This window comes from Perca fluviatilis, chromosome 11, assembly GCF_010015445.1.
Source record: "Perca fluviatilis chromosome 11, GENO_Pfluv_1.0, whole genome shotgun sequence".
Taxonomy (NCBI): domain Eukaryota; kingdom Metazoa; phylum Chordata; class Actinopteri; order Perciformes; family Percidae; genus Perca; species Perca fluviatilis.
The window spans coordinates 22,638,020-22,664,788 of NC_053122.1; the positions used below are offsets into that span (position 1 = coordinate 22,638,020).

The 26,769-nt window shown below is 40.3% G+C and overlaps 1 protein-coding gene across 4 annotated transcripts in view; it reads left to right on the top strand.

Moving 5' to 3' along the window:
* The first annotated feature begins 3,490 nt into the window (after positions 1–3,490).
* LOC120568311 (adenylate cyclase type 1-like) overlaps positions 3,491–26,769 on the top strand; it is a 39,784-nt gene continuing 16,505 nt past the window's right edge. For all 4 annotated transcript variants that reach the window (XR_005640697.1, XM_039815727.1, XM_039815728.1 and 1 more), the window contains exons 1-4: positions 3,491–4,451; positions 7,847–7,996; positions 8,361–8,479; positions 15,596–15,707. Coding sequence is in view for 3 of the 4 variants with exons in the window: in XM_039815727.1 (XP_039671661.1) it covers positions 3,843–4,451; positions 7,847–7,996; positions 8,361–8,479; positions 15,596–15,707 (990 nt within the window). In the remaining variant the exon portion in view is untranslated. The remainder of the gene's footprint in view (positions 4,452–7,846; positions 7,997–8,360; positions 8,480–15,595; positions 15,708–26,769) is intronic.

Consider the following 26,769-nt stretch of genomic DNA (forward strand, 5'->3'; position numbering starts at 1 on the left):
GCAATCCAAAGCTGTTCAATGACCTCGTTGACACTGAACTGACAAGTGCATCAACAGACAGAATTATGTTGGAATCATGGATTCTGGGGTAACTTAGCTTTTACGTTGATCTGTTGTGACGTGTTTTGTAGAGGGGACAAATCATTCTCTGTGCTGAATGAAGGATAAGCTTGTGGATTTTTTCCCCGGGTCCAGTTTTGATTTGGTAATCATGTGTGCATTATGTTTTCAGCACTGACAAATGGAGTTCTGCAGGTTCCTGCTCAAGGCTGAATTTGGACTCATTACTTTTAAGTTCATGTGAAAAATAGGTGACTTGTGGCCATGTTTGATTTACACTTTCTATTTAATTTCAGAAGTAAAGGAAAAGAAATAAATTAGATCCATCACCATGGTATGAACGTAAAATCTCATGCACATACTGTAAAGGTCATATTCTCACAGAGTTCTCCATCTTTTGAAATTTTCTTATCCTTCCAAGATATAGCCGTTTCTCTGAGGAAACCAGGAATAGCACACCTGACTGACAATCGTGGAAAAAAGGTGTTTTGTTTCTTAGCACATTTTAATTAAGGCTGACATTAGCTAATTCATAACATGCATTGCCTGTCCCTCTTGGGTCTGGCTTGGCTGTTTCATTTGCTGGTGTTAAGCCAATGTGTCTGTGATTATAAGACCAGCAATGTTTCAGCCACATCTGGACACTTGTGGGACTTGCCACCTGCTGGGCTATCATTACAGATGATCACTTGATGACAGTGAGTGTTAAGCAATATTTAGATGAATGCAGCAGATCTAAACATTTCCTATTTTTAGGAATGCTCTGCTTTTTTTCATCTGCTTTTTATCCTATTGAAATGTGTGCGTGCGTGTGTGTGAGAGCTATCCGTTTTAAGATACGGAAACACCCTGCTGTTTGGAGAATTAAAGGATGTGTAAAACTTTTTGCAAGAGATGTAAAGAGGGTGACATTTCACACTGCTCAATTGACAAGAGGAGCCACATTTGAGACATGACCAAAGGCCCAACATGAAACAAATTTGGTTGCAAGCATTTGCTAGATCTTATGTGCTATAGATCAGCTTTTGGGAAGAGGCTATACAACTGACATGTGGCGGAGAAGACTTTAATTGCTCCAGAGAGCTCAAGCTGTTGAGTCATCAAGCTGTTATTCAAATAACGATTTTGCAATGTAAATATGTCAGATACATAATTATCTGTTTTACCACCATTTCAGACGCTCAGCTGTTTCATGTCTTTCAGTCTGAGTCAGTCTGAGAGGATTTTTTTTTGTGTGTAATGAAAGAGAAAGAGACAGAAATAGAAAGACAGACATAGAGGAAGCGAAGATGATTTTTAGTAGAGAGGCACGCAGCATGGAGCAGGCCGCTGTCTCCTTGTCCCATGCCCTTGGAGTGCAGTTTTGTGGTGTGAACTCCCGTGAGACCTCTCTTTGTTCTCAGAAGATGAGGGCTAGCAGAGTGTGACCGTGCACTTACACCTGAAGCCATCAAAAGCGCAGGGAATGACACTTTGATACGATGCCTCTGCTCTCATCCCCCAAAGTTCCTGGCCACAAACAGGCCAAAAGGTCCTCCTGGAAATACCGCACGCCTTCACACAAATGGGAAAGAAACCATCTGTCAGTCAACTGCAGTCAAAAATAAAAAGCAGATACATAAATGGCAATCTGAATGTCAGATTTTCATCTTGTTTCAATGCACAGTTTGACATTTGCATCAAAGAAATGCGAGATGTCTTACAAAATTGAAAAATAGCAGTGCTCATTATTGAGAATGATTTAGAAGCTGCTACACAATGAATATTGAAATATTGATCAGGGCGATGGCAGAAAATCAATGCCAAATTAATTACACTCGACAGACAATAATTAAATGAGGTCACTGATTTGTTTCATTTGTCTATCACCTCAGGCTTGTTACAGTATCCCTGTCACTGACTGGCAAACTACACTAACACATCAGTGTTTGTGTGCCGCCTAATGAAGTCCAGTGGAAGGTGCCGAGAGTGAAAAACGTTGTAGATAAGACAGAATTTCCGCCTAACAGCAATGTGTCCTACATCATGTGTCCCACATCTTTCTCTCAGAGGAGCAGGAGATAGATAACACAGAGGAGTGAGACTGGCAGGCAGACATGAGGGGAAGGTAAGGGACACTGTTGTGGACACAACAATATCCTGACAAATCATTTAGTGTGACAGCAGGCGTTTTGCAAGTTTGATTATAGTAGTTTATATCAACTAGGGCTGGAACTATTGATTATTTTCATTATAGATAGATAGGTTATTTTTGAATCATTGTTTGGTCTATAACATAAAAATAAAAATGCCATTTCCAAAATGGAATCCTAATTGTCCAAACCCCAAAAACATTCAGTTTACATTAAATATCAGAGAAAAACAAAAGGATCATCATATTTGAGAAGCTGCAACCGTAGAATATTTGTTGTTTTTGCTCAATAATGCAGATTAATCTTCGTCCATCCGCTTGATTTATCTACTAATTGTGTCAGCTCTAATACAGCATCGACTCACTCAAGCTTTTTTTTCTCAGATGTGTTAAAATGTCTTATTTTTCTCATGAAACACTGGCTTTGATGCTTCTCTGTGGCCAGACTAGTCTTTTATAGCACTGCTTCTTTTTTTGTCTCTGAATTTGGGCGGCTGCCAAATACTGTTTTCTATAGTCACTACACCCCATCCATTTCTCTCTCTCTCTCTGTTTACCTGTCAGACTGCATACACTCATTCAATAGCTGAGTGAGATCAGTGAAAGCTAGGGTACTAATAGCTGAAAGAGAGAGAGAGAGAGAGAGAGCCAGGAAGGGGAACAGAAAGCATGTGAGTGTCCTGGTAGCATGTAAGAGGGTCGGACTTTGGCATGGGCCATCCATCTGTCACTTTCTAACACCCTCTCTGGCACTGATGGCTCATGGCAAAGGCAGCCCGTGACGGATGACTAATCTTCCCATGGTAATGAATGAAACACCACCCCCTGAATGCCAAGAGGTTGCTGATGGTAAGGGTGCCTGCCTCACTGGCAACACAGAAATCATATGATGAATGGTATGCAGGCATGTTATCCCATGTGCCAACCAAACACAGTAGCTGCCAGCTCAGCGAGAATTCCATGAATCATGGTCTGAAAACATTGATACACAGTAGGGCTACAATAGTATTAATTCTGCATTTTACTCTGCTCCTAGTGAGTGTGAGTGAAGGAGACAGGAAAAGGAAGAGCATTACATTACATTAATATATGTAGAAAACATAAATTGATTGCGCAGGCTTTAATGATGGAAACATGTCATGTGTGGGTGGAAAAGAAAAGGACATTGGGATTATGGATGATGTATGCACAGGCTCTGTCACATTGGTGAGAAGAGCTCTGCAGCCGCACCAGCCAAATCGCCTTGAATGTGTGTTCAGTAGCTGAGACCTGTCTTATCTTCACCTCATAATGCGCAGGCGTGATCCTATCTGAGCCTTGCGAAAAGCTTTACCATCTGAACTAGACGTCGTGTGCGCTGCTCTTCATGTGGCGCTCAAACGAATGTTAAAAAAAACTGATAGATATATATTTGCTTGCAAATACAGCCGGGACATGAAGGTTTATATCATAAGGTTAGCTGATCTATCCGAAGAACACAATTCAACCTGTAGATAGTGTGGAGCGCGTCTGTGGCCACCGGTCAGTCTCCAGCTATTTGGGACGCTCTGCCTCCAGCTTGCTGTGCGCGTCTTTTACCGTTGGCTCCGGTCTGTGTCGGCGTGGGATCCGGTGTTCCGTTTGACCTAAGCTGTGAGCAGGTATTCAGTTTATGAATGGCCCTGACATGGAGGAAATACCGTTTCAGAAAGTCAAAACCAGGCGGAAGAGAAGTCACTGTCCAAAGGGCGTCCCTTTGACCACCATCGCATGTGAGGACGAGTTCGACTGCAAGGAGCTCGAGTCCCTCTTCCAGAACTATAACCTGAAGCTGGAGCAGACGTCCACTCTCAAAGCCCTGGCCGTCCTCATCTTCATGTCCTCGACACTGGCCGTGGTGGAGTTGCTGTCCGGCCCCAGCCTCACCATCTCCAAAGGGTCCCATCCGGTCCACTGTGTCATCTTCGTCTCCCTGTTCATCGTAACCAATGTCAAGTACCTGCAAGTGACTCAGCTACAACAGATTGTTAACCTGACGCTACTCTTCGGCTTCACGTTCTCTTTCCTCTGCTGTCCCTTCTCGCTGGGTGCGATGGGGATGGAGCCCCCGACGTCCCCGGAGCAAGGCGTGTGGCAGCTCATCCTGGTCACCTTCGTCGCCTATGCGCTCCTACCTGTGCGGACACTCTTGGCGGTTGTGCTTGGAATAATGATCTCCATCTCGCATTTGATTGTGACTGCCACTTCTGTCACAGCGAAAACACAGCAACTATGGAGAACGGTACGTATGTGCTACACGTTAATTATGGTGCCTTTGTATGTTGTTGTTTTTTTAAATAGGCATATACTGTAAAAGTCATCATTATTTTACCTTCATCTACACACATGCATTATACTTTAAATACAACAAGTATAATGTAGGCCAGTGCAGTGAAACACACTATTTAGACTTCAGTTCAGCACCAAGGACAGCTCCCTGTTGTTAGACTTAATAAGATTTGCTCAGGCTTTGATCAGATTTGACAAAAGTGTAATTCTTGGTTACAAAAAAAGTGTAAACTCAGCCACAGACGGGATCAAATACAATTATGAGCCATATAGAAGAATTTTAGATGAGAAGCTTGATCTGTCTGCTGGACAAACACAAAGTGAGTCAGTGTGGATTTCTGCTTAATCACCTTATGCCTGTCCTCCCTACTACAATATAGCACCTATAAGTAAGTCTTCATATTTACAGATTTTCAGTAATAGTGAACTACTGTGTATAGGCCACAGTTGTCGTGATGCATAATTGTAGGCCTCTAAAAAGAAAAGAAACAAAGAAAAAATGAATGAGCAAAGCCGTCTGCATGCCCATGACTGTTTCCCTGGCGATGTTACACAGGCCAAAAGGAGCTGGTTGGGAATGAAGAACCATAGTGACATCCTGCTTGCACCAGAAGTAGGGCAAACAGAGGCCACACACACACTCACTCACTCACACACACACACACACACACACACACACACACACACACACACACACACACACACACACACACACACACACACACACACACACACACACACACACACACCACACTTTCACCACACTATATTCTGTTATGAAAAAGAGGGCAAAGTCATTAATGTCATGTCCGAGCCGAAATAGGAATTGGTAAACTGCTCTCTGTGAATGTACAGTATATCTATGGACCTTTTTCTATCACAATGAAACATACACACTCACATTTCTGACTGTTGTCAGGTGTGAGGAAAAAAAAAGATATGTCACATCAGTCAAACCCTCCAGGGGTAGTGGAACATTTCTGCCTCTGTGCAGCATATGGCATGAAGATCGTGCATTTCGTGGAAACGAAATAGAGATGTGATCAGTTCATCACGCCCTCGGATGATGACAGCGTATTTGCAGAGGAGATTGTTTTCCTGTATGTAGGCTATGAGATACCTGCATTGCCATGTGAAGGACAGTGTTAGCTGTACTACCAGAGATAGCTAATCCATTAAGCTTAGCGATGAGCTGTGTGGCATGACCTCGCATGGCCCAGGCTTGCACCAACCACCCACCTAGGGCCCAGGCGCTCTACAGTAACGTCTGCTTTCATGGCTCAGTATATAACTGAAATGTCTTATTACTAAAAAAAAACATAATATTGCTTTAAAAATATGTTATAACTAGTTCCTTACTCTTCCGCTGTGAGTCTTGCTGTCATCTACTGAACATTTTTTAATTGTGTCTGTCAAGAATATATACTACTCTTTACAGTGCCACATTTCATTGGTACATCAAAGATTTGGGAGTAATAAAATGTTATATAGAATTAGTTTAAAACCTTGCATGTCTAGATTAAGCCTGGATTGGACAAATACAAAACAACAACAATGAATGACTTTTAGATTAGATTAGATTAGATTAGATCCCAATCCAAAGCACATTCACACCATATGACTATAATGAAAATCTTGTATTCATGCAGACCTGCGCCTTTGTTTGTTGCACCTTACCGTTCCCGCTCCGTCTTATCCCCCGTTGTTTAGTTGATAGGAAGTAACAATGCACTGTGCTATTTAATGTATGGCTTTAGGCTACGTTTGTATTTTTTTGTACATAAAGTCAAATTTTTTAGATCACATACGCCCTACGCGACCAGGAGCCCTTAACCTCTCCGACCTCTCACGTCGCGCATGCGCCTCTGTCTTGCTATAAACAATGTAACCAGTCCCTGTGAGTTTGTCTTTTATGTTTCTGCCTAATAACGTGCATTTTAAATGAAAGCCCTATTGTACAATACAATGCTATACATGTATACATTCACTACTTTAACAAATATTGAAAATCATAATTTTACATATTAAAAACCAATGTAAAGGTTGTAGTTTCCTCACTGTGTAAAACTACAAGGAGCTTTCTTATTGACAGTGAATGGGTAAGATAGCTGCAAGAGTGAGTACAGCGCAATGAGGTCAGTTATCACCATCTGAAGAGAAATTGGGGTTATCACCACAGATAAGCAGAGGAGTGTTTTACACCAATCATCTCAGATGTCCACATTTACTTACTTGAGGCTGTAAAGTAACTTGAGCATCGCTTGAACATGTCGATGCTTGCCAGCACTGCTGCCAAGCACAATGACAGACTGCTACTGCCAAAACGGGAATCCATTATTCATTGGACTGGGAAACATGCCTGTCTGTGGCAATAGAAGTTTGTTCAATTTGAGATCACGTGAAGCTTTGACAGTGTATTTATGATGCCCACTAAAAAACATGAATGCCCCAAAGTTACATTTGTTGTTGTTGTTGTTGTTTATAAGTGAAGCGTAAAGTCATTTGTTATAGATTTTCTTTTGAGGTCAAATATGCTCCACCATTGACTCCAGCTGTTGAATACACTCATGATGAATAACCTAAGATATGAGGAGAATAAATTCCTTTATTCTTCTGAATATTTAAATACTGCCAAGGGTAAAAGCTTGCTAGTGTACACTCTAGGTGGATATATTAGTAGTAGTGTATTAGTAGGACTTTGTTTGGTTTGTGTACGAAGTCACAGCCAGCCAAACTCAGTCAAGTAGAAAAATCCTTTGTTTGTGTCCTGCACAAGGTTGTAGCAGTCATGCTGCTGTGCATCTGCTGTGATGGATGAACCAGAGCAAGGATTCTCAAATACTTAAATCTCACAAACCAAAAATAGAGAAATATTAGGCCCCACCACCCTCTCACCTATCTCTCTATAGGAGGATGTCACATACTGTGTATACTCCAAATGTAATAGGGATAGATTATTGTGAATTTTTTCAAGTCAATACAACTTTATTCATCTTTGTAAGCAGCAGCTTGCCACCCAGATTTACACACACACACACACACACACACACACACACACACACACACACACACACACACACACACACACACACCCACAATAGTAGTAACGTAAAAACATAGAATATCAATCAAATGACATATTTAAAATTTGATTATTTCCTGTACATGAAAAGAGAATTTGACTTTTCTTTCATCATTCATTCTTCTTGCATGGAAAGTGACACACGTAAAAAATACATACAACAATCTTCATTCACAGCATCTCTTAATGTTTTCCTTTATATTTGTGTGTCTTTAACGAGAATTAAAACAGTATGTTTCATGTTTTATTTTTTATTTTGTTTGCAGTTGGTTGCCAACACAGTGCTGTTCACCAGTGTCAACCTGTCAGGGCTGTTTGTGCGCATCCTGACAGAAAGAGCCCAGAGGAAGGCCTTCCTGCAGGCTCGCAACTGCATCGAAGAGAGACTCCGCATGGAAGATGAAAATGAGAAACAGGTACAGGCACCTGTACTCTGCTGAAACTATGGGTAAAATTAGATTTGTGTCGGTTTTTTTCTTCCCTTTTTCCCCCTACCTCCCTCTCTCTCTTGTACCGTGAGTCATTTCGACACATTATTCATTTCTGTTAGATTTCATGCCTTTTTTTCTAGCGCATTTCTTATCGCTACTAACACTTTGTCCTATGATAACTTTGCTGTGTTTGACTGTATAAATGCATATTTAAACTTATTTTATCCTTTTGCTTTTTCTCTCTCTCTCCCTCTCTTTCACACACACACACACACACACACACACACACACACACACACACACACACACACACACACACACACACACACACACACACACACACACACAGGAGCGCCTACTAATGAGTCTGTTGCCCAGGAACGTAGCTATGGAGATGAAAGAGGATTTCCTGAAGCCCCCAGAAAGGATCTTTCACAAAATCTACATCCAGCGCCATGACAATGTCAGGTAGGATCCTCATATCAACACAACACAACTGCAGACAAATCCCAGTGGTATCCCTCCCTTGAATTGATTTAATTAATACCACTTTTAAAAGTGGTATTTTGAGATACAATATTCTCCTCGTGGGAGAATTCCAAGCTAAATTAGAATAAAACGGTGTCCTAATGAATTATGGGGCATGCTAATAAGGAACAAACATGTCCTTTGGAAAGAACACTGAGGGCTATGCAATGTAGTATGATCCAACCCAACAGTGTCCTAAAATAGTAAGACCGCCCCCAGGCTGCAAAACTGAAATATTTAATTTTTCACATTGAATATCAAGGGTTGACCCCTGACTCATTTAATTATTATTTGTCCTTATAACACTGAATCCAGACTTTAGATGGAGGAGATTCCTCTGGCACTTATGCAATGCCCTGCACAGTTACCAAGCTCCTAGTTTGGGAGCGATACTTTCTGTCTTACATTAAGATCATTACTCTTTGCTACAGGTTGATGGCTATGGAAACCCAACTGCTAACCTTGATGAATGACAATACGTGCATGTATATTTATATATAATCTTCAGAAGACATTAGCTAACATAATGTACCAAAACAATGCTGACACAGTCATCACAATCATATCAATCATCTTTCCTCCCTCCCAGCCATTTTTAGTCTACCTAGCAAACAAACCAGCTGTTTATCAATTTTGTCTGACATTTGTGAATGGACCAGCCCTTCAGTAGTTGAGCACATTTAATGTAACATGTAATAAGTGTAGTTTATTTACTTGGTCTTCTTTTGGCTGCTATTATTATACAGTCTGCAGTGATGGGAATAAGTAGAACCAGATCCATAAGAAAAGCAGCAATACTGCCATGTATTTGACATTGTGAGTTAAAGTCCAGCATTCAAAAATGATAAATAACAGTATCATCAGCAACATGTATGAAAGCTGTTATGTAGCAGAATTGCACCTTTCAATCATATATTATTGTATTATTATTAATAATATTTCAGATGCGTTAGCATGCAAGCAGCCTTTTAATGTTTTTGCCAGTCGAATAACTACAGCTGTCAGATAAATGTAGTGAAGTAGAAGTCACATTAAATGAAAATACTGTGCTGAAGTACAGCACTTGAGTATGCACTTAGTTCAAATCCACCAGTGCAAATCTGCAGTCTGCAGTAAAATCTTGCATTTTATCTCCTGACTACTGAAGCTTTAGTTGGCAGTGATTGACCTATGAACCCTTTAAACATTCTCTGCAATTTATGAGTGCAAATCTATAAATCAGATTTTTTTTCCTTTTCATCACCTCCTTCAATCTGTGTTTCTTACTGTATTCTCAAATCTCTTTTTATCATGCTCCCATATTTCCTCGTTTCCTTTTCTTATCTCCTCTTCCTCCTTTCCTTTGTGTTCTCATAGCAGCAGGAAGGCTTGAGGAGGAGAGTTTGCTAAACCCCAGGATTAAGTTGCTACAGGGGATTAAAAGCAATGGAGACTAAATTCTTGTTGCATAACGCCGTGTGTGCGTATGGTGGTTAAATATGGACACATCTCAGTGGAGCTCGGCTGATTGCTTTTGTGCCTTGAACTCCTTCAGATAGCGCCACCCTTTGAGAGTGATCTAGACTGGATGCGGACATGATTTATGTGATTTGGGTGGACTGTAATTAGAAAGTAAACAGTGTGCTGCACAATGTACTCTGAGTTTTCTTCATTATGTTCTGAGACTGTGGGCAGTATTTGATCTGATTAAAATCAAGCCACAGAGATATTGTAATAATCACTCACAAAAAAAGAATAGAACTTCAAAGTAACAAACCTGCAGTTTATTTAACAACATATGTGGGATATTATAGCCCCCATATGGACATAAACCTTCAATTTTTTAAGGGGTTGTAGTATCGTAACTAATATAATACAAAACATATATGAAAATGCTCTTGAGCTAAAAACATTGATTACTATACCGAAAGGACATTTTTCAAACCACCAGTAATTCATTGTGAATTGTTTCTTAATTTATCAAGTCAAACAAATTGCATTTTTATTATTTATATAATGTGAAAACAGTGATAAATTATGAGTGGGCACTGTTTAATATCATATTGCTCTTTTAATCAAATAGCTTTCAGACTTATCCCTTTATAATTTAGACCTCGCTGTAACACAACACACATCTTTATCACTCTTTGTTTTTTAATTCACAAGCATTTCCATCATGTCTACTTAACATTTAATTCCATGACAAAACAAAACATACAGTAAATACAGTCTGCACAAAATGCTAGCTAAAGACAAATTCCCACCGGTAAAGGCATTCCCTTTACTAAATAGATGTAATGTTGATCAGTCGACATATCAAGTAGGATGCTTTTAACGACTTTTATTACATCACTTGAGTTTGCGTTAAATAATTCTTTGAAAAATTTGAGGAAAAAACAAAATTATATAATTCTCTTTCCCAGGTGAGCTACTTGGGCCACTGTCAGGGTTTTTGTTTATGTTTGGAGATGCTCACTCACACTATCACTAAGAAGTTACAGTTTATCCTTCTAAAATGTCCTGTAAGCATCTTGCATACTCATCTGTGTTAGCGCCTTGACATCAGCACATACACTGCCCACATACTGTAGCTCCTGAGGGGCCTTTCCAAAGTTAACCCTTGAGTTGGCTTGTCTCTTCCGCTACATGATTAACTTGAAATCACATCTGCCAAAATAGCTACAGTAATGCCTCCCATAGAGGGAAATAGGAGATAATTGAGGGAATAACTTTTCACGAGTATGTGCCATTGGAGAGGAAATAATGGATGAGGGTGTGAGGGAGGTCGAATTAGACAATATTATTTCACAAGTTGTAGCTACCACAGGAAAAATCATGTTTGTATTACATTGCTTAATCATTTGAATTGTTGTGCTTTGCCCGAGTTTACGGAGTCAGAAAGTTGAGATGGGGATGAGGTTTTGGCCTTGAGCAGTGAACATGGTACAGTCCAGAACAGTGGGTTTGCTGTAGACAGTGGCTGGGGATAGACTAACTTATAGCTGTTGCCAATGATATAATAATATTGTATAATAATATTTCCTATATTTGCCAAGCACATTTACAACGAGGAATGTATCCTCAGCATTTAACACATCCTAACTAATTAGAAGCAATGGGCAGCCATAGTCCGGCGCCTGGGGCCAACTCCAGTTGTAATGCCAGTACCTATACGTCAAGGGCAATGGCAGGAGTTTCCTAGCTGCTAGGTAACTCCTGCCATTGCCCTAAGTCCTAGCATGCATGTCTTTATGCATTACTATTCATTACTAGACAAGAGAGCTGCAGTGTTTGTTTTGACTTTTTTTGCTGGAGGACATTCAAAATCAGATACAGAAGCTCCCAGTCGGTGATCCCTGTGCTTCTCAGTAGTCCAACCCATAAAAACACGAGTGCCTTTGAGGTGTGAGATCACTCATTGAAAATTTGTCTTAATGCAACTGCAAATTCTCTGTCAAATATCTCTTGCAACACTTCAAATGCATATGTGTAAATTTTTCATAAATAGAATCAGAATCATGTTATTCAGGCATATATTAAAAGGAATGCTGTGTAGTTAAAAATGAGCCCTAGTTGTTTGTAGTAAATAAATGCATGCTCAGCACACACCCCACATTCATATTTGTCTTTATGATTTAGTTTGCCTGTCCTGGCACACTTGGACAGGGTTACTAATTTCCAAGTAAGCTTATGTGTTCTCCTATTTAATGTGTACATCTCTGATGTGCTGAGTGGGACAAGTTGCTCTTGTTGGTAAGGTATTTAATCATAAACATTTTTATGAGCTGAATGTGCAGTTACTAACATAACATTTGTGGCTTATTTTGAATTTACCAGCATCATTTGACCCATATTACATGCGGATAACAATATTTTTTCACTCATGCTGTACAGTGTGTTTACAGAGTATGCCACCATAATAACATGACAGAAGGTTTCTGCATCTCTGTAAACCAGGGACTGAGAAATCTGACCTGAACTTTGAATGGAACACAGCTCCCATGCGCTATGCATGCTTCACATTAAAGTGGAGACAATGGTGCGCATGTGCTCTAACTGAGGTAAACACAGCCACAAATAACTGAGTGCAGTGAAGTTCACACAAGGTCACAATACATTGGGACCATGCACTAAATGGGGTGCCCTCTGTAGCACGTAGGAGATTCATTCTTACTTTCTTCAAGTTTTTTTGCAGAAAAATCCCCATACTTTTGTTTGCTTGTATGAAAATTTCTTCCATAAATCCTATACATAACCAAACTACTTACTGAAGGAAAGCAGTTACAGCCTGTAGTTGGGCTGCAATTATGTATGTTTCACTTGTGTTAACACAAGGAGCCAGTGAAGGTGGATGTGGGTTGGGGTGATGTGCTGCCAGGTCTTGGTGTGGGTGAGGACTCTGGCGGCAGAGTTTTGGACATACTGGAGCCTGTCTAGGGTTTTGCTAGGGACCCCAGACAGGACTCCATTGCAGTAGTCCAAACGGGAGTTTATGAAAGCATGAATGAGGGTTTCTGCCACGGAGTCAGAGAGTGATGGCCGGAGTCTGGAGATGTTTTTGAGATGAAAAAAGGCTGAACATAACATAACGCATTTATCAGCTTCCAGTCCAGTATTGGCTGAGCAAATGAGAGCCATGATTCCAGTGTTCACTTTTTTACTTTTTAAGTGATGTGGACATGAAAGCATTAAAGAATGTGGAGAGACATTTTATACAACACTGTTTTGCAAAAGAGCACTTGAATTAAAGGCGTGCAGTCATGAAAATTGCAGAAACGAAACGAAAGTTTGGTGCAAGGAGCCTCGCAGATATCATGAACCGAACATGGACTGAGACATATGTCACTTTGCAGGAGTCTGTTAGCAAGCACACTACAGGGATCATCCTAAAATGTGTGTGGAAGGCTACTATCTTGCCTGTGTAACATCATCACGTCAGAGAGAGATGCACTATAAGCTACTCCAGGCAGATGTTACAGTGCTACTGTGCTATTTTTAAAAGAGAGCTCTGAAATAATTAGCATTTTTTTCCAGCAAAATTAGTCCTCCACTCTTAATAGCCAGCAGTTTATGTAAAGACACATACATGAGAAACAACATGATTTAGTAGTGTAGTTTGCCACCTTCCTCTTTTCAGGCACCTGCCAAAGAAAATAGTTTTCTTGTGATAAGATGGTTTGAGTAAAATTTCACTTTTAAGATGGCTTATTCAAGACTGTTTACAATAAATAGTTTTGGCCCAGAATCAGCAGCAGGCATGAAACACAATTTGTTGTGTTAGTTTGAAGGACTAAATAACTGGGCATCAAAATCAATCTGTGTTTATCCAGCTCTTTGCTCTATTGTTGGGTAATTCACTGCACACAATAAATATGATGTGACTGCATCCGTAGACTTTTTGTCTGCATTTTGTGGACAAAAGTTAGTGAGTTAATGTGAATGTAAGTGTTTACACTAGTACATTATTTAACATTTCAAATATTTGTTAGCCACAGATGGTTGCCAATTAAAACGTTTACACAAATTGAATATCCCCCCCCCCCTCTGTTACTGTGACATCTGTAGCTGGTAAAGATCTAGCCCTCTGTCACATTGTGAAAACACCAGTCCACATGCAGGCAAGTCGGCCGTCAGTACGAGAGACACAGACGTGCAAGTTGGACATGATAGTCAGAGTTTGATGACTAATCCCCTTCACACCCTCAATGGGAGGACAGCACTCAGGGCAAATCCTTCACGGGGAAAAACGTTCCCGTTCTGCTCTGATGCAGATTGATAACGAGTTGTTTCTCAGGCAGTTGAACCATATTAAGACACCAAAGTTTTTCAAACAAGTAACCTTTCCTCCAGGGCCTGTTGTCATGTTATAATGAAACATGATGCACACGATAAACAGCACAAAACACTAATGGCACAGAAAAAAGCTATAAACAGTGAAAATAACTTCTACCAACCCTTAGAAAGCAACGTTTAAAGTCAACCTGAAATTTGAATTCTTCGCACTTTTAGTGTAAGGAAGTATAATCTAAAATGTAGCTATTGTGCATTATTTTCCATTTTTCAAAAGAGGATGAAACATTTTTGGACACATTTGCGAAAACAGTTTCTAAGCTTAGAATGTCTATGAGGGTTGTGTCATTTCTTTCTCAATGTTTCATTTCATTGTCCAGTTGTGGTGACGGCACATAATAAGACCGATAAAACTCAGGTACGCTACTCTGTGATTCAATAATCACATGGAGTAACTAACAAGCAGAGTCACTGAGTAACATACAGAGTGCTCAACTCACAGATGGGACTACCAGCAAAAAGAGTCGGCTAACAACAACATTAGCCCCCCAGCTGGTTAACTGCTTATGTGGCTGTTGGAACTAGAGTGATATTCAGAACTATTTTCAGTTCCCACCTACACAGATATCGGACCAATTGCATTACAGAACCAACATCTTCAGTGGGAACCAACAATCCATGCCATCTGGAGAACATTAATGAAGGAGGTGATATCACAGCAGAAAAGTAAAGTAATCCTAAAATTTCTTCTTTTTGGTCATTGAAATTCTGACCACATAACTACACAAGTAAAAATATACACACTCAACTTTAAACCTCAAGCCCTCTAAGACCTATGTAAAAACTGTCAAAAGAGAATACGAGTTGACCTGGAGAGCGTGACATCACCTTGATGGTTGCAATATATCCTAGAATGGCTCCTCACCACCACTCCTAACAGGACATGTCTTCACCTTGTTCCCCATGAGAATGCTCTCTCTTCTATTTTGAGTTGCTCTGCACGACTGCGCTGCCAGTCAGTTAGAGAACCGAGCACGTTCTCTCTTTCTCTTTTTTATTTCTGCTGCAGGTCATTAATTTAAATGTTTGATTAGTTTGCTGTAAAAAAACATTATCCAAAGAGAATGTTTAAATTGACTTACTAAATGTCATTTAAAACAAATTCCTGCGAGCTAATCTGATCAGGCACCCAATACTCTTTTCTTTCCTTCATACATGCTGCTATAAATAACCTGCATTGACTGAAACACTTCTCTCTCTCTCTCTCTCTCTCTCTCTCTCTCTCAGCATCCTGTTTGCAGATATAGTCGGTTTCACCAGCCTGGCTTCCCAGTGCACAGCCCAGGAACTGGTTAAACTGCTAAATGAGCTGTTTGGAAAGTTTGATGAGCTTGCCACGGTGAGTCTGTTTCCCCTCCTTGAGCACATATCCCTCAATTACAGTCACAGTTGGCATGAATCGCTGCTCTTTTTCTCTGTGTACACTTTGTCCAAACTTTGACATTGCAAGTGTGTGTGTGTGTGTGTGTGTGTGTGTGTGTGTGTTTGTGTACTTCTTTGGCCACAGGCTGCTGGCACATGCCACTATTGTACCAGCTTAGCATGATGTCACTGTGAATACTGGAAGCCCATACGGTGCTTAATATGATTATCCAGTGCTTCATTTGAGGAAGAGTGGACAGACCCCTTTAATCTAGGCCAGATTTACCTAGGGCTAAACCTTGCCTCAACTCTGGTTGTCGGTATGAACTGAATGAAGGGACCACTGCTTTGTCCCAATCTATCTTCCTTCACATGGAAAAAAGATTGCAGCTCTCCCATCTGTCAAATATCACTCTTTGTGATTTCAGTGCTGAAAATCCGCTCAACTTTTGCTGTATATTTGACCGCGGCGGTTAATCCAGTCACTTTCAAAATGTGACGCTCTCAGTGCTTGTGTTACAAAATCTTTTAATAAAAATAGCCCTGGTACCTTGACACGCTTATACTTTAAAATGTGCTAATCAGAATCAAAGCACATCTCCAGAAAAGGTATAATATGGCTCCTTTTCCGTCACTGTGAGTTTGGCTGACACATACAGTATATTTGTTTGGTGAGAAGGTTGAGCCCCTGCAGATCACCCTGCCACAGCCTTATCTGCGTATGTAATCTGGCCTCTATTACTTACACAAGGCACATGCCCTTGTCAAATCCATTAATCCACAGGATTACAACTAACCCTTTTTTGCTTTCATGGAAGGTTTTACTTGGCTGTGTTGGAAGCTTCTATTTTTAACTTGATTGTTTATGGTCACAAAATTAGAACTAGGGGACTGTTTGGTATTTATGGAATGGACCACCGGAGGAAAATAGGGGAGGTCATGTCTTTTTATTCTTTGTTGAGGGGAGGGTCACCCAACGTTTTCAAAGTGGCTTGTTTGGTGCATATTTTTTCATGTAGCTCTCAGTCTCGGCCCCCCATCAGACGCTAGCTGGAAGCACAAAAAACCTAAGAGTTTCACTCCAGACCCTGTCAGGTGACGTAACATAAACGTATAATTTGTGCTGATCCTTCCAGCCTTAGCCTTTTATGAAAAGATAAGGAGAACATATGAGTTTGTGACTGAAGGAGGCTCCGCTGTCTGCGCGCTGACGCCCGGCACAGGTGCTCACCCGCCAAGCAAAACACGTTTGTCTTTTTGAGAGTCTGCAGTCCTCCTGAGTGATGCCGTCATGGAGAAATTGAAAACTTCCGAATTGACGCCCTGCTTGCTGATGAGACCAACCGTGTGAGCCGAGACCTCTCCCCTGGTCTGAACAGCGACAGCCCAGCAGGCAGCCCGTTATCCTGCCGCCGCGCGGACACCCCGTCTCCACAGGCCACACAACTTCAAGGAATAATCCACAAACCGGGTGTCCGAAATCTCCCGCATCCAGGTCTCGCTATATATATAAATATGTACCCATTATCCGCGTTGGGTGGACAACACCCCGCGTTTGCATACACCAGTTTCACACAACTAACACAGACCTACCCAGAGCACCTAAAGGCAGCTGACATGGCGGGATCCGCACCAGTATCATGATGCCACGACTACCAGATTACAGCAGTAGGCCCCAAATGTATGATGAAATAAAATGATTTTATAGGCCTGTAAATATCCAGACTTTAAAACACAAGAGAATTAGTACATACATATTGTTTATCATGACCAGATTTAATTTTCCAAACACAGGCACACATCTGTCACTCAAGAACCGTTTTCCGTTAGCAGTTTTTACAGTTTTTAATGAGCTCTGAAGAACCGCTAAGGTGTTGTAAACTCATTGAACACACAGAATGTGAAATAAAACTGCAGTTAATTTTTGATTTATAGTGAGTAAATCTACTGAAATGTCTCCCATCTTGGTGGAGTGTGATGTGTAAGATGAGAAAGCAGAGGTTAAGTCATGTATGTCATGATTGTAAAAAAACAGTGGCTATCTGTAGGCTACATCTTTGCCAAGCCCAAACCAGTAAAGAAGGCATCAATAAATTGTTAGGGAGGGTTATGTCTCTTTTCCCAATAATTTTGGAGGGTCATAGAAAATTGTATTGCTGGCGAAGGGAGGGAGGGTCAAGTCTGTTTAGACTAAAGATCCCAAAACTCTTCCGCTAGCCCCTTAAATAAAAAATGAACTGTCCCTAATAAGAGTGTCTCTCATTATTGTCAAATAATTGTCATTAACTTTTCATTTAGTCTTAGATCAGTTGCTTTACCTAGCTCTTGCTGATTTGCATGTCAGCTGCAGTCTGTCTTTATCCTACGGAAAGTTGTAGTTTACCCTGAGATGCTATTAGCCAAAACGAGATGATTCCATGCATTACAATACACACACACACACACACACACACACACACACTCTCATATAAGTCAAATAACGTCAACAAGTCGATGCACTTTAATTTAGGCTTTTTTCCTCTCTTCATTTCAAAGATTCTACAATTAATTTAGCTTCACATGATATATTTTAACTTTCATCTCCCAAAGTATGTTTGGGTATAAGATTTGCTATCTTGAGCTATGTCAATTTTCTTGCTGTTGTAATTAGAGTAGTCTCATTCTTTGGATTACAAGTGAATAGATTGGTCTGATCTCTACTCATGCCTCATGTTAAACTGAAAGGCTGTCCCCAGCCATGAAACTTGTCACCAAATGTTCTAGCCTTGCCCTGACCCAAAGCCCCACTCATTCTGATCCACTTTGGCAGGAAGTGGCAGTGCCACTGACTCATAGCCGTGGTCACTGTGGGCACGCAGACTCGTCTCATTCCATACGAAGAGCCGGCGATGCCACATGGCCACTGGGCATCAGCTCATAAAACCATTCCAGCACCATCCCCACACCACCTGTCCACTTTGGACTTGTCAAGCTGCATGGGAAGTGAGCCAGGAACGCAGTGTACTCCTAAGGTGCAGCTGTAGTAGATCAAGTCTCCTCTCCTCTCCTCTCCTCTCCTCTCCTCTCCTCTCTCCTCTCCTCTCCTCTCCTCTCCTCTCCTCTCTCCTTTTCTCTTCTCTTCTCTTCTCTTCTCTCCTCTCCTCAAGCCATCTAGCCAAATGTTTTTAACACAAATGAAGAGATAAGCCTTTTAACCTCTGTCTATTCTGTATTTCCATCCTGTGTCAAAGAGACAGGGTATGATTTATTTAATTTCAATTTCAAACTAATGTAAACTGTTATCATGTCCTCCTATGTTCTCAGTTGTATGCAGCTGAGAACAAGCTGTTAACAAAACACTGACATGTTATCTCTTATATCTTATAAAGTTGATATGTATTAGCGTGTTATTAAACAGTTACCTATTTACACATCCATTAATATTATATTGTATATAATGTAGTCGAATATGTTTAAGCGCTGAGACTACATGTAACTCTCCTTAGTTGCTAAATGCTTCACCATGTTCACCAGCTAGTCGTAATCTTTGCCTGGCTGCCTTTTTTTAAACCTTTATTCATCCAGGTACTGTAAGTCGGTTGAAAACAACTTCTCATTTGCACACAGTTACACATTCATTCCTAGAAGCTGCCCACTGTAAACTCCACTGGAGCAGTTGGGGTTGAGTGGTAGTGATGAGGGAGGGAACAAGTACTGCTCTTTCACTTTCCCCACCCAAATTTTATCCTGTCAGTCTGGGGATTGAACCAGCTACCTCCCTCCCAGTCCCAAGCTTGCTTCTCTAAACCACTAGGCCACCACTGCCTAGTCTGGTTGCAAACAATGGTTTTGGGCTGTCAAATGAATGTAGTGGAGTAAAAAGTACAACATTTCCTTCTGAAATGTAGTGGAGTAGAAGTAGAGCATGAAAAGAAAAGACTTAAGTAAAGTACAAGTACCTCAAATTTGTACTTAAGTACAGTACTTGAGTAAATGTACTTAGTTACATTCCACCACTGGGAACTTGTTTTGGTGGAACATTTGCACTCCTACAGTAGCTATTGGTTTCAATATACATGCTGATAACAGTGTGAGCCTTGCCTGAGCTCAGCAACTCAGTGGACAACAGCATCAAAGTTACATTAGGAGGCATAACACACAATAATCTTTCCTTCTTGGACCATGCCATATGACTGTAAGTAGGAGGGTAGCCTGCAAATTGAAATCTACATGAAACCCACTCACACTGATCTTTATTTGCTGTCTGATTCCCACCACCCACAAGAACACAAGCTGGGTAGTAATTATAACTCTTCACCAGCCTGAGAATCTGCCGACTTTATATCGCTGAGACCGAAGAAAAACAAAGACATCTCAGGAAAGCTTTGAGCCCTTATCACTACCTACACTTTGTCTTTGGTGAAATAGTAAAACTGTAACAGCAGACTGGCACACAAAGCAGAAATAATTGCATGGCTGAAGTGACAGAGTGGTCCAAACTTGACTGTAAGCAGAAAAAGGGCATTTTTATCTTTCAGTCGGAATTTTTTAAATACAGGTAACATAAAGAAATGACATATTATTCACGATAATAATGGCATTGTTTGTTTTTTTAAGGAAATAAATGGAAGAAGGAGATTTATTTTGAAGATAGATAACACAAATATAAATTAACACACCAACTGGTCACTCTATAAGCACTTCCTCCCTCTCCCTGGCTGAGGTTCCCACAGTCTGTCTGGCACCCGAAACAACAATGTGAGAGGGAATCTGTGATTAATTTATGGTTATTGTGATGCTATATAACATTAATAGCGCTGGACTGGATGTGCTTTTGTGATTGTCTGCATGTGTGTATGTATGCATGCGCGTTTCGTGGCTGTTTCCATGGAAGAGTTTCACAAAGCTTTTCATTCTTGTCTCTCTTTTCTCTCCTCTCGCAACACCTCCCTGCATCACAGCTTTGAGACTCCTCCGCTCCTTGTTTCTTTGTTTTTTGATTGACATGCAGCAGCCTACTTCCCTCAACTGTGTCTTTTATGCCCCGTGGTTCTCTGCACTCTCTTCCTCTCTTGTGTTTCCATTTTTAGGATGGATCAATGATGTATCTACTGCATCTCACTTCCTCGACAAGTCAGAGTTCCCTTTTCATTCACACATATATGACTGTGAAGGCTTACAGAATAGCCAGCATCATATGTGCAGTGCATGAATGTATGCTGGAGTTGACATAATTCATTGCCATATTTGCATCCCAAGTCTTTTTTTAAACCTTTTTCCCACTATTTTGAAGAGAATAGCAATTCCCCAAGCACATCTGTCAGAACGAGAATTCCCTGTTAAAACATGTAAGTACTTCATTAACAGGAGGAACTGATAAAGCAAAGACTCATCTAGTTGTTACAGAGTAACCTGAGCTGGTGCAATTTTAATTGTAATCTCTTTTTGAGAAACTAGTTTTTGTAAAGATTCCCCAAACAGTGAAATAATTCCAACTGCTTTGTAGATGTGATCATTTGTACATCTGCAGGTTTATATAATACCAAATCCTATGCCAAAAAAAATATAACAAACAAAATTGCTTAGGATGCTACTAAAAATGTATTATTCTTAAATTAGGCACAAGGACTGGTCATTGCCTACATTGTGACAGCTGCCAGAAACTAAAGTCTGGGTGTAAAACAGCTCAAATAACCCTGTTTGGGTTTGTCTCATGAGCAGGTGCAAGGATCACTGTCAAATCCTGCAGTTTCCCTCAGACGCCTGTGTACTAAAAACAAAAAAAAACTGTGGACTAAAGCAAAACCAAAACCAAACAAGATAGCTTCAGATCTTGACAGAGGAGAACAAGAGAAAAAAAAAGCGTCTGTTTCAAAAAAAAGAAAATCATGATGATAGGTTGCTATTGCAGTGAGCATACCATAAAGTGACTTGCACTTCCATAAAGTGGGGAACTGGCATGAGGCAGATTAAAGAAGATGGCCAAAATTGAAGCAGCAGAGGCCGAGATATCCTAACTTTAAGTCACTATGACGGGTCAAGCTTGCATCGCTCAGAAATGCTGATTTCATGGAAAGACAGAGACATTATTTATGTGAAATGATTAAGATGAACACATTCTGTTTACCATTTATTTTGATAGAGAACTTATTCTTTTACTTTTACTTATTAGATTGCCATATCTGCTGCATTACACAATTCACATATGCTTGGATGTCCTAAAGTATTTTTACAGCAAAATAAATATATTTTTACCAGTTTTAAAAAATAATCTTAAATCTTTTAGTCATTCCAACAAAACAGTGTTGCTTGTTTCCAAGTCCAATCAAATTATCAGAAAAGCAGTGCCATCTTTGTAAATAAAACACTCCTCGACTGCTGAACATTTGTTGTTTATTTTATCCGTTATATCTGTTAAATATATCTAAATTAATATGTTAACCTAACAGATTTCCAACACCCGCTCGCTCCAACCCACCAGTTTGTTGTGGGTGGAGGAAGTGTTGATATATTATTCATTTGTTGTTGCACATAAATTATTGCATATTAATTCAAATCAATGAGGGAGCTGGGTGACAAAAAGGGAAAAATCCAGTCACTGCTTGCGTGCAGGCAGAGATGGAGAGGAGTCAGTGGAGCAGGGGAAATGTTGAGTAAACTTATGTACGTACATTTAAAGATTTTTCCCAAAAGAGGGCCCTTGCTCCTATGAATCATTGTCTGCCATATTGATGAAATGTTGACATGAAATAATTCAAGCCAAGGTAGATTGGAAAATGTTTGTTGAATCTACGTAGTGACCTGACGTGAAATGCATTTAATCGTTTGATTGCTCGTGATTAGAATTAAGAAAAGAGTTTCAACTCTGTGCTACCAATCTACATGTTCAAACAATTGGTATTGTGTCCTTCTAACCCCCCAAAGCTACAGGATTGGAAAACCTAATATTTAGCCTCATCAATAATGTGTACACAGCACTGATCTTTGCCTTTGTAGTGAAGACAAAGCACGGTGTGTACTGCTCTCTTCTTTGGGGACTTGTAGGAAATGAACTGCTGCTACTCACAGCTGGCTCATCTTTTCCTTCATAATCATTTACCGAATGTCCTCTTGCCCTGTCTCCTTGTCCTTTTTTGTCTTCCTCTTTTTGTCTGTGGGCAATGAAGTGTTTGCTTATTTGCATCTCTGAAAGCATATGGTTATACTGTATGTAGGGTGGCTTGTAACAGGTACGTGCACACAGACATCAAAAGGGGTTTGAGCACATGCCCTTTTTCCTCCTCGAGAAAGTGAGAAAGTGCCCTTTTTTCTGGATGCATGTTTTTTAAATTTATTTTTATTAATGAATATAGCCTATATATATATATATATATATATATTCCTGTTTGCACACAGCTTCCCTGTCAAACAAATGTATTTATTTAATTAAAAAAATCTAAATATCAGATCGGGAGATGAGACTTTGTCGAGCCCTTTTTTTTTTTTTTTTTTTTTTTTTTTTTTTTTTTTTTTTTTTTTTCTCTCTCTCGCTCCCTCTTTCCCTCTGCGATCGTCAGCAGTGCGCGCCGCACGCAGACACACACAGAGAGGCAGGCAGACAGAGAAGCAGGCAGACAGAGAGGCAGCAGTCCCTTCCAGCTCCTACCTCAGAAAGTTTTTCTTGGCTTGTGTGGAGGTGAGTGGTGATGAAGAAAAGACTAAGTAGCCAGTGCCTCGAACAGGGGTGATTCTAGGATCAGACCTTTAGGGGGGCTCAGCACCTAATGAGAATGTGAGACGGATACAGTGCCTTGTTAGTGTTAACCCCCCCCCCCCTCCGCTAAATCAGTAATTTCATTATCTGATAATCTCTGACCTAGCTACTGAACAACAACGTCAGCTAACGTTTTTTGATGCTATTAACACTATGATGGAGTCACAGTAATAACGACTAATTTGACACAGTGTTCTAACATTCAGCAATTTTAGTTGCTTACGTTTCAATTTGGGATCTAATCTGCGCCATGAAATTACCAGCTTCTTCTCTGGGGACTACCAATGTTAAACTTCACAACCAGACTCCTGCTCTCCCTCTGACAGATTAGATAGAGACTCAGCCAAAGGTGAAAGTCTGGCACAACTACCTCCGATTGGCCAACACTACGTTTCTGTTAATGGTAATTGTTTGTCCTCTGTCACTAACAGACAAGTTCACAAACTCTCCCTTAAGCTCTTAAATTGATTTAAAAAATATATACTGTAATAAATCCAAAAATGACCCCAATGCGTCATCAGATATTAAGGAAACATGCCAAGTTGAAATACTATCTTTTCTGACAAAAATGCTAAAGCCTTTTTTTCTCATTTTGAAATTTCCATTCCGTGACGAATTTCTGTTTGTGTTTTGGCCTGTGTGTTGTTATCAACTGCCCAGTTTGACTGCCAGGCCGGGTTGCCAGATATACCTGTAAAAACGTGAACCCAGCGCACTACAGCTGTATAGTACAGCCCTGAAAGCAGCAAACAAACGAACAGAATCAACGGAGATAGATTCTACCTGACCTAAAAAAACAAACAGCATGTTTCTAACAGAGATATAACAAACCCTGGGTAAATATTGGAGATGTATTTGAAAGATGGAGAAAGCTTAGAGCCCAAAAGGACGCTGAGTTGGCTAATTTCCTCCTGAACAGGTAAGCATTAGCTTCAGGCTAATTTATCACGGCTACAAGGGACGGGCATTTTATGTAATTTCAACATTCGACATTCATGTACCCGTTGCTTGCAAAAACAATTGAGACACAGCCAGTAAAGTGATCCTGACTGGTCCTGGCTAATGCCGCCATGCTAACCCTGCTAACCCTGCTAACCCTGCTAACTGCTAATGTTACCGGAGGACCAAGCAAGTGGGCCACGGCTGTTTACAACGTGTAGCATGTTCAGCGGCCATAGCCGACAACGGTGAGTTATTTTAAGCCAAGAGAGGGAGGCTGTAAATCGTGAAGAGAGGACCGTGAGTTTGCAGTGTGTTTAGCGATTTTCGGTAGTGTTATTTTTAGCGGTTTCTACCGTAATTCTAAGCCGGAAAAGTGTATCTGTCAGTTGGGTACAGAGCTCCGCATGAGTACGGGCTTTTATGACTGTCAATATAGCCAGCATCTAACATTAGCTACTCCGCTGTGCTGTGAAGTAATGTCTGGCTATGTGAGACAAGCATCTAGAAATGTTGTGGAGGCTGCGGTCTCAGCCTGGCAACCTCCATGAACTTTGAGTCTGGGGAGTAGGGGGTGGGGGAGACGACGCTCTCCAGTATTTTGAATTTGTACTGCAGTAACTATTTTAAACGCTAGCTGTCAGTATTACATGTTGCACCTTTAACTTTTAGGCTTTTTCCCCCTCTTGAGCCCCTGCCGCCCAAAATGTCTGCACGTCCCTGCCTGGTAATATGATGGTGTTGTTCGCAATATATTCTGACATCAAACCCTGTCTAAATTCTAATTGAAATTGTGACCAAATTCTACTTGTCCCTACCTAATACACTGTACCCATCTTGACCACCCATATTGCCCACAATGCGTCAGTCACATGATAGTGGTAATCCTGTTTGGGACTGAATCAGCCCCTAAGCCCTCACAGTGCAGATTAGCACAGGAAAAGTACAGAGTAGGAGACTCTGTAAGTACCAGGGCTTTCCCCAGCTTCCTGTATAGCTTCAAATATGCCTCAGTATAGCGCCATCTGTTACTGCTCCACCATGACCTCAGTATCACCGAAGAGACCTTATTGGCTTTGTTACAGTAAAACAAGTTTTTATTTTCAAATGAAAATGAGAAATACCTCATTTGAGTGTCATCTCAAAGAATTTCTCTTGCAGCTTTATAAGTAAATAGATTAAGATGTAGTCCAAAGGATACCAAATATACATTTCCAAGTAAATAGGCTTCTCTCTTTCGACCTATGTGACTCATTGCTTGGTTTTGACATCCATTCTAAGGTGTCTATTTGAAATGTAGCTGTGAACATTATAATTATCACAGCAGCACAAGAAACAAACCAGGGAGTAATGTAAGAACAATAAACAGATACAGTATATACAAAAATATACAACATGCAAATAACAACATATCAAATGTAGAAAGGAACACACTATACAGGAAGATACCCAGGGCCAGTGTGCATAATAAATATACTAAACATTGTGTTAGGTAATATGAAATAAGTAACCAATATATTTTATATAATATGTGTATAATTTCATGTTTTATAGCCTATATATAATGACATGATGTCTATTTACTTCATCATTGTATCTCAAATCATTTTGAATCCTCATTTGAAATCACTAGTTATTATTTAAATTTTCAATTCAGTATTCAGAACAAAAATGCTGCTCACCAGTCTCTAATATACTGCTAAGCGTTTTTTCTTTTGTGCCTTTTGTGATTCCATACATTATTACGTGAACAGCACATGTGCCTCAATGCCACTGCGCACTCAGAAAGCATGACCACAGCATGTACAACTACATGGGGCAAATAGTTGCAGTGAACAAGCCTTAGCTATCGCTTTATTCTGAAACTCATGTAGCTTGCATGTTAAAGAGCATCGGTCTTGTCTCATGCCCACCGATTGTGCATCATTATGAGTCTTTGTGCACTTCACATGCATAGCCAGTGATCCCATTACCTTCACGAACAATAAAGGGTTAGGAGAAGGCGTCCATGGTAACCCAGTCTCCCTGGTAAAATCTCTTGCTCATAGTCATAGTCTGTTGCTCATATCCTCTAATAATGGGTTATATTTGTAAGCCGCCTTTTCATCCCACTGCTTATTGTCCCTAAAGTATAAGGAGCCACCTATGTCAAAATTGAATACTTGACTTGTACATACAGTACATATATACAAGTACTACATTAAGCACTTGCATATACATGCATACTCTCATGCATATACATACATACACACATAAAAGCATAACATGAGAATGTATGAGGGTATATAAGTGTGAGTATGTATGTATGTATGTGCATGCTAAGTATGTATATACTGTATGTGCGTGTGGTAGGAGGTCAGGTAATGGT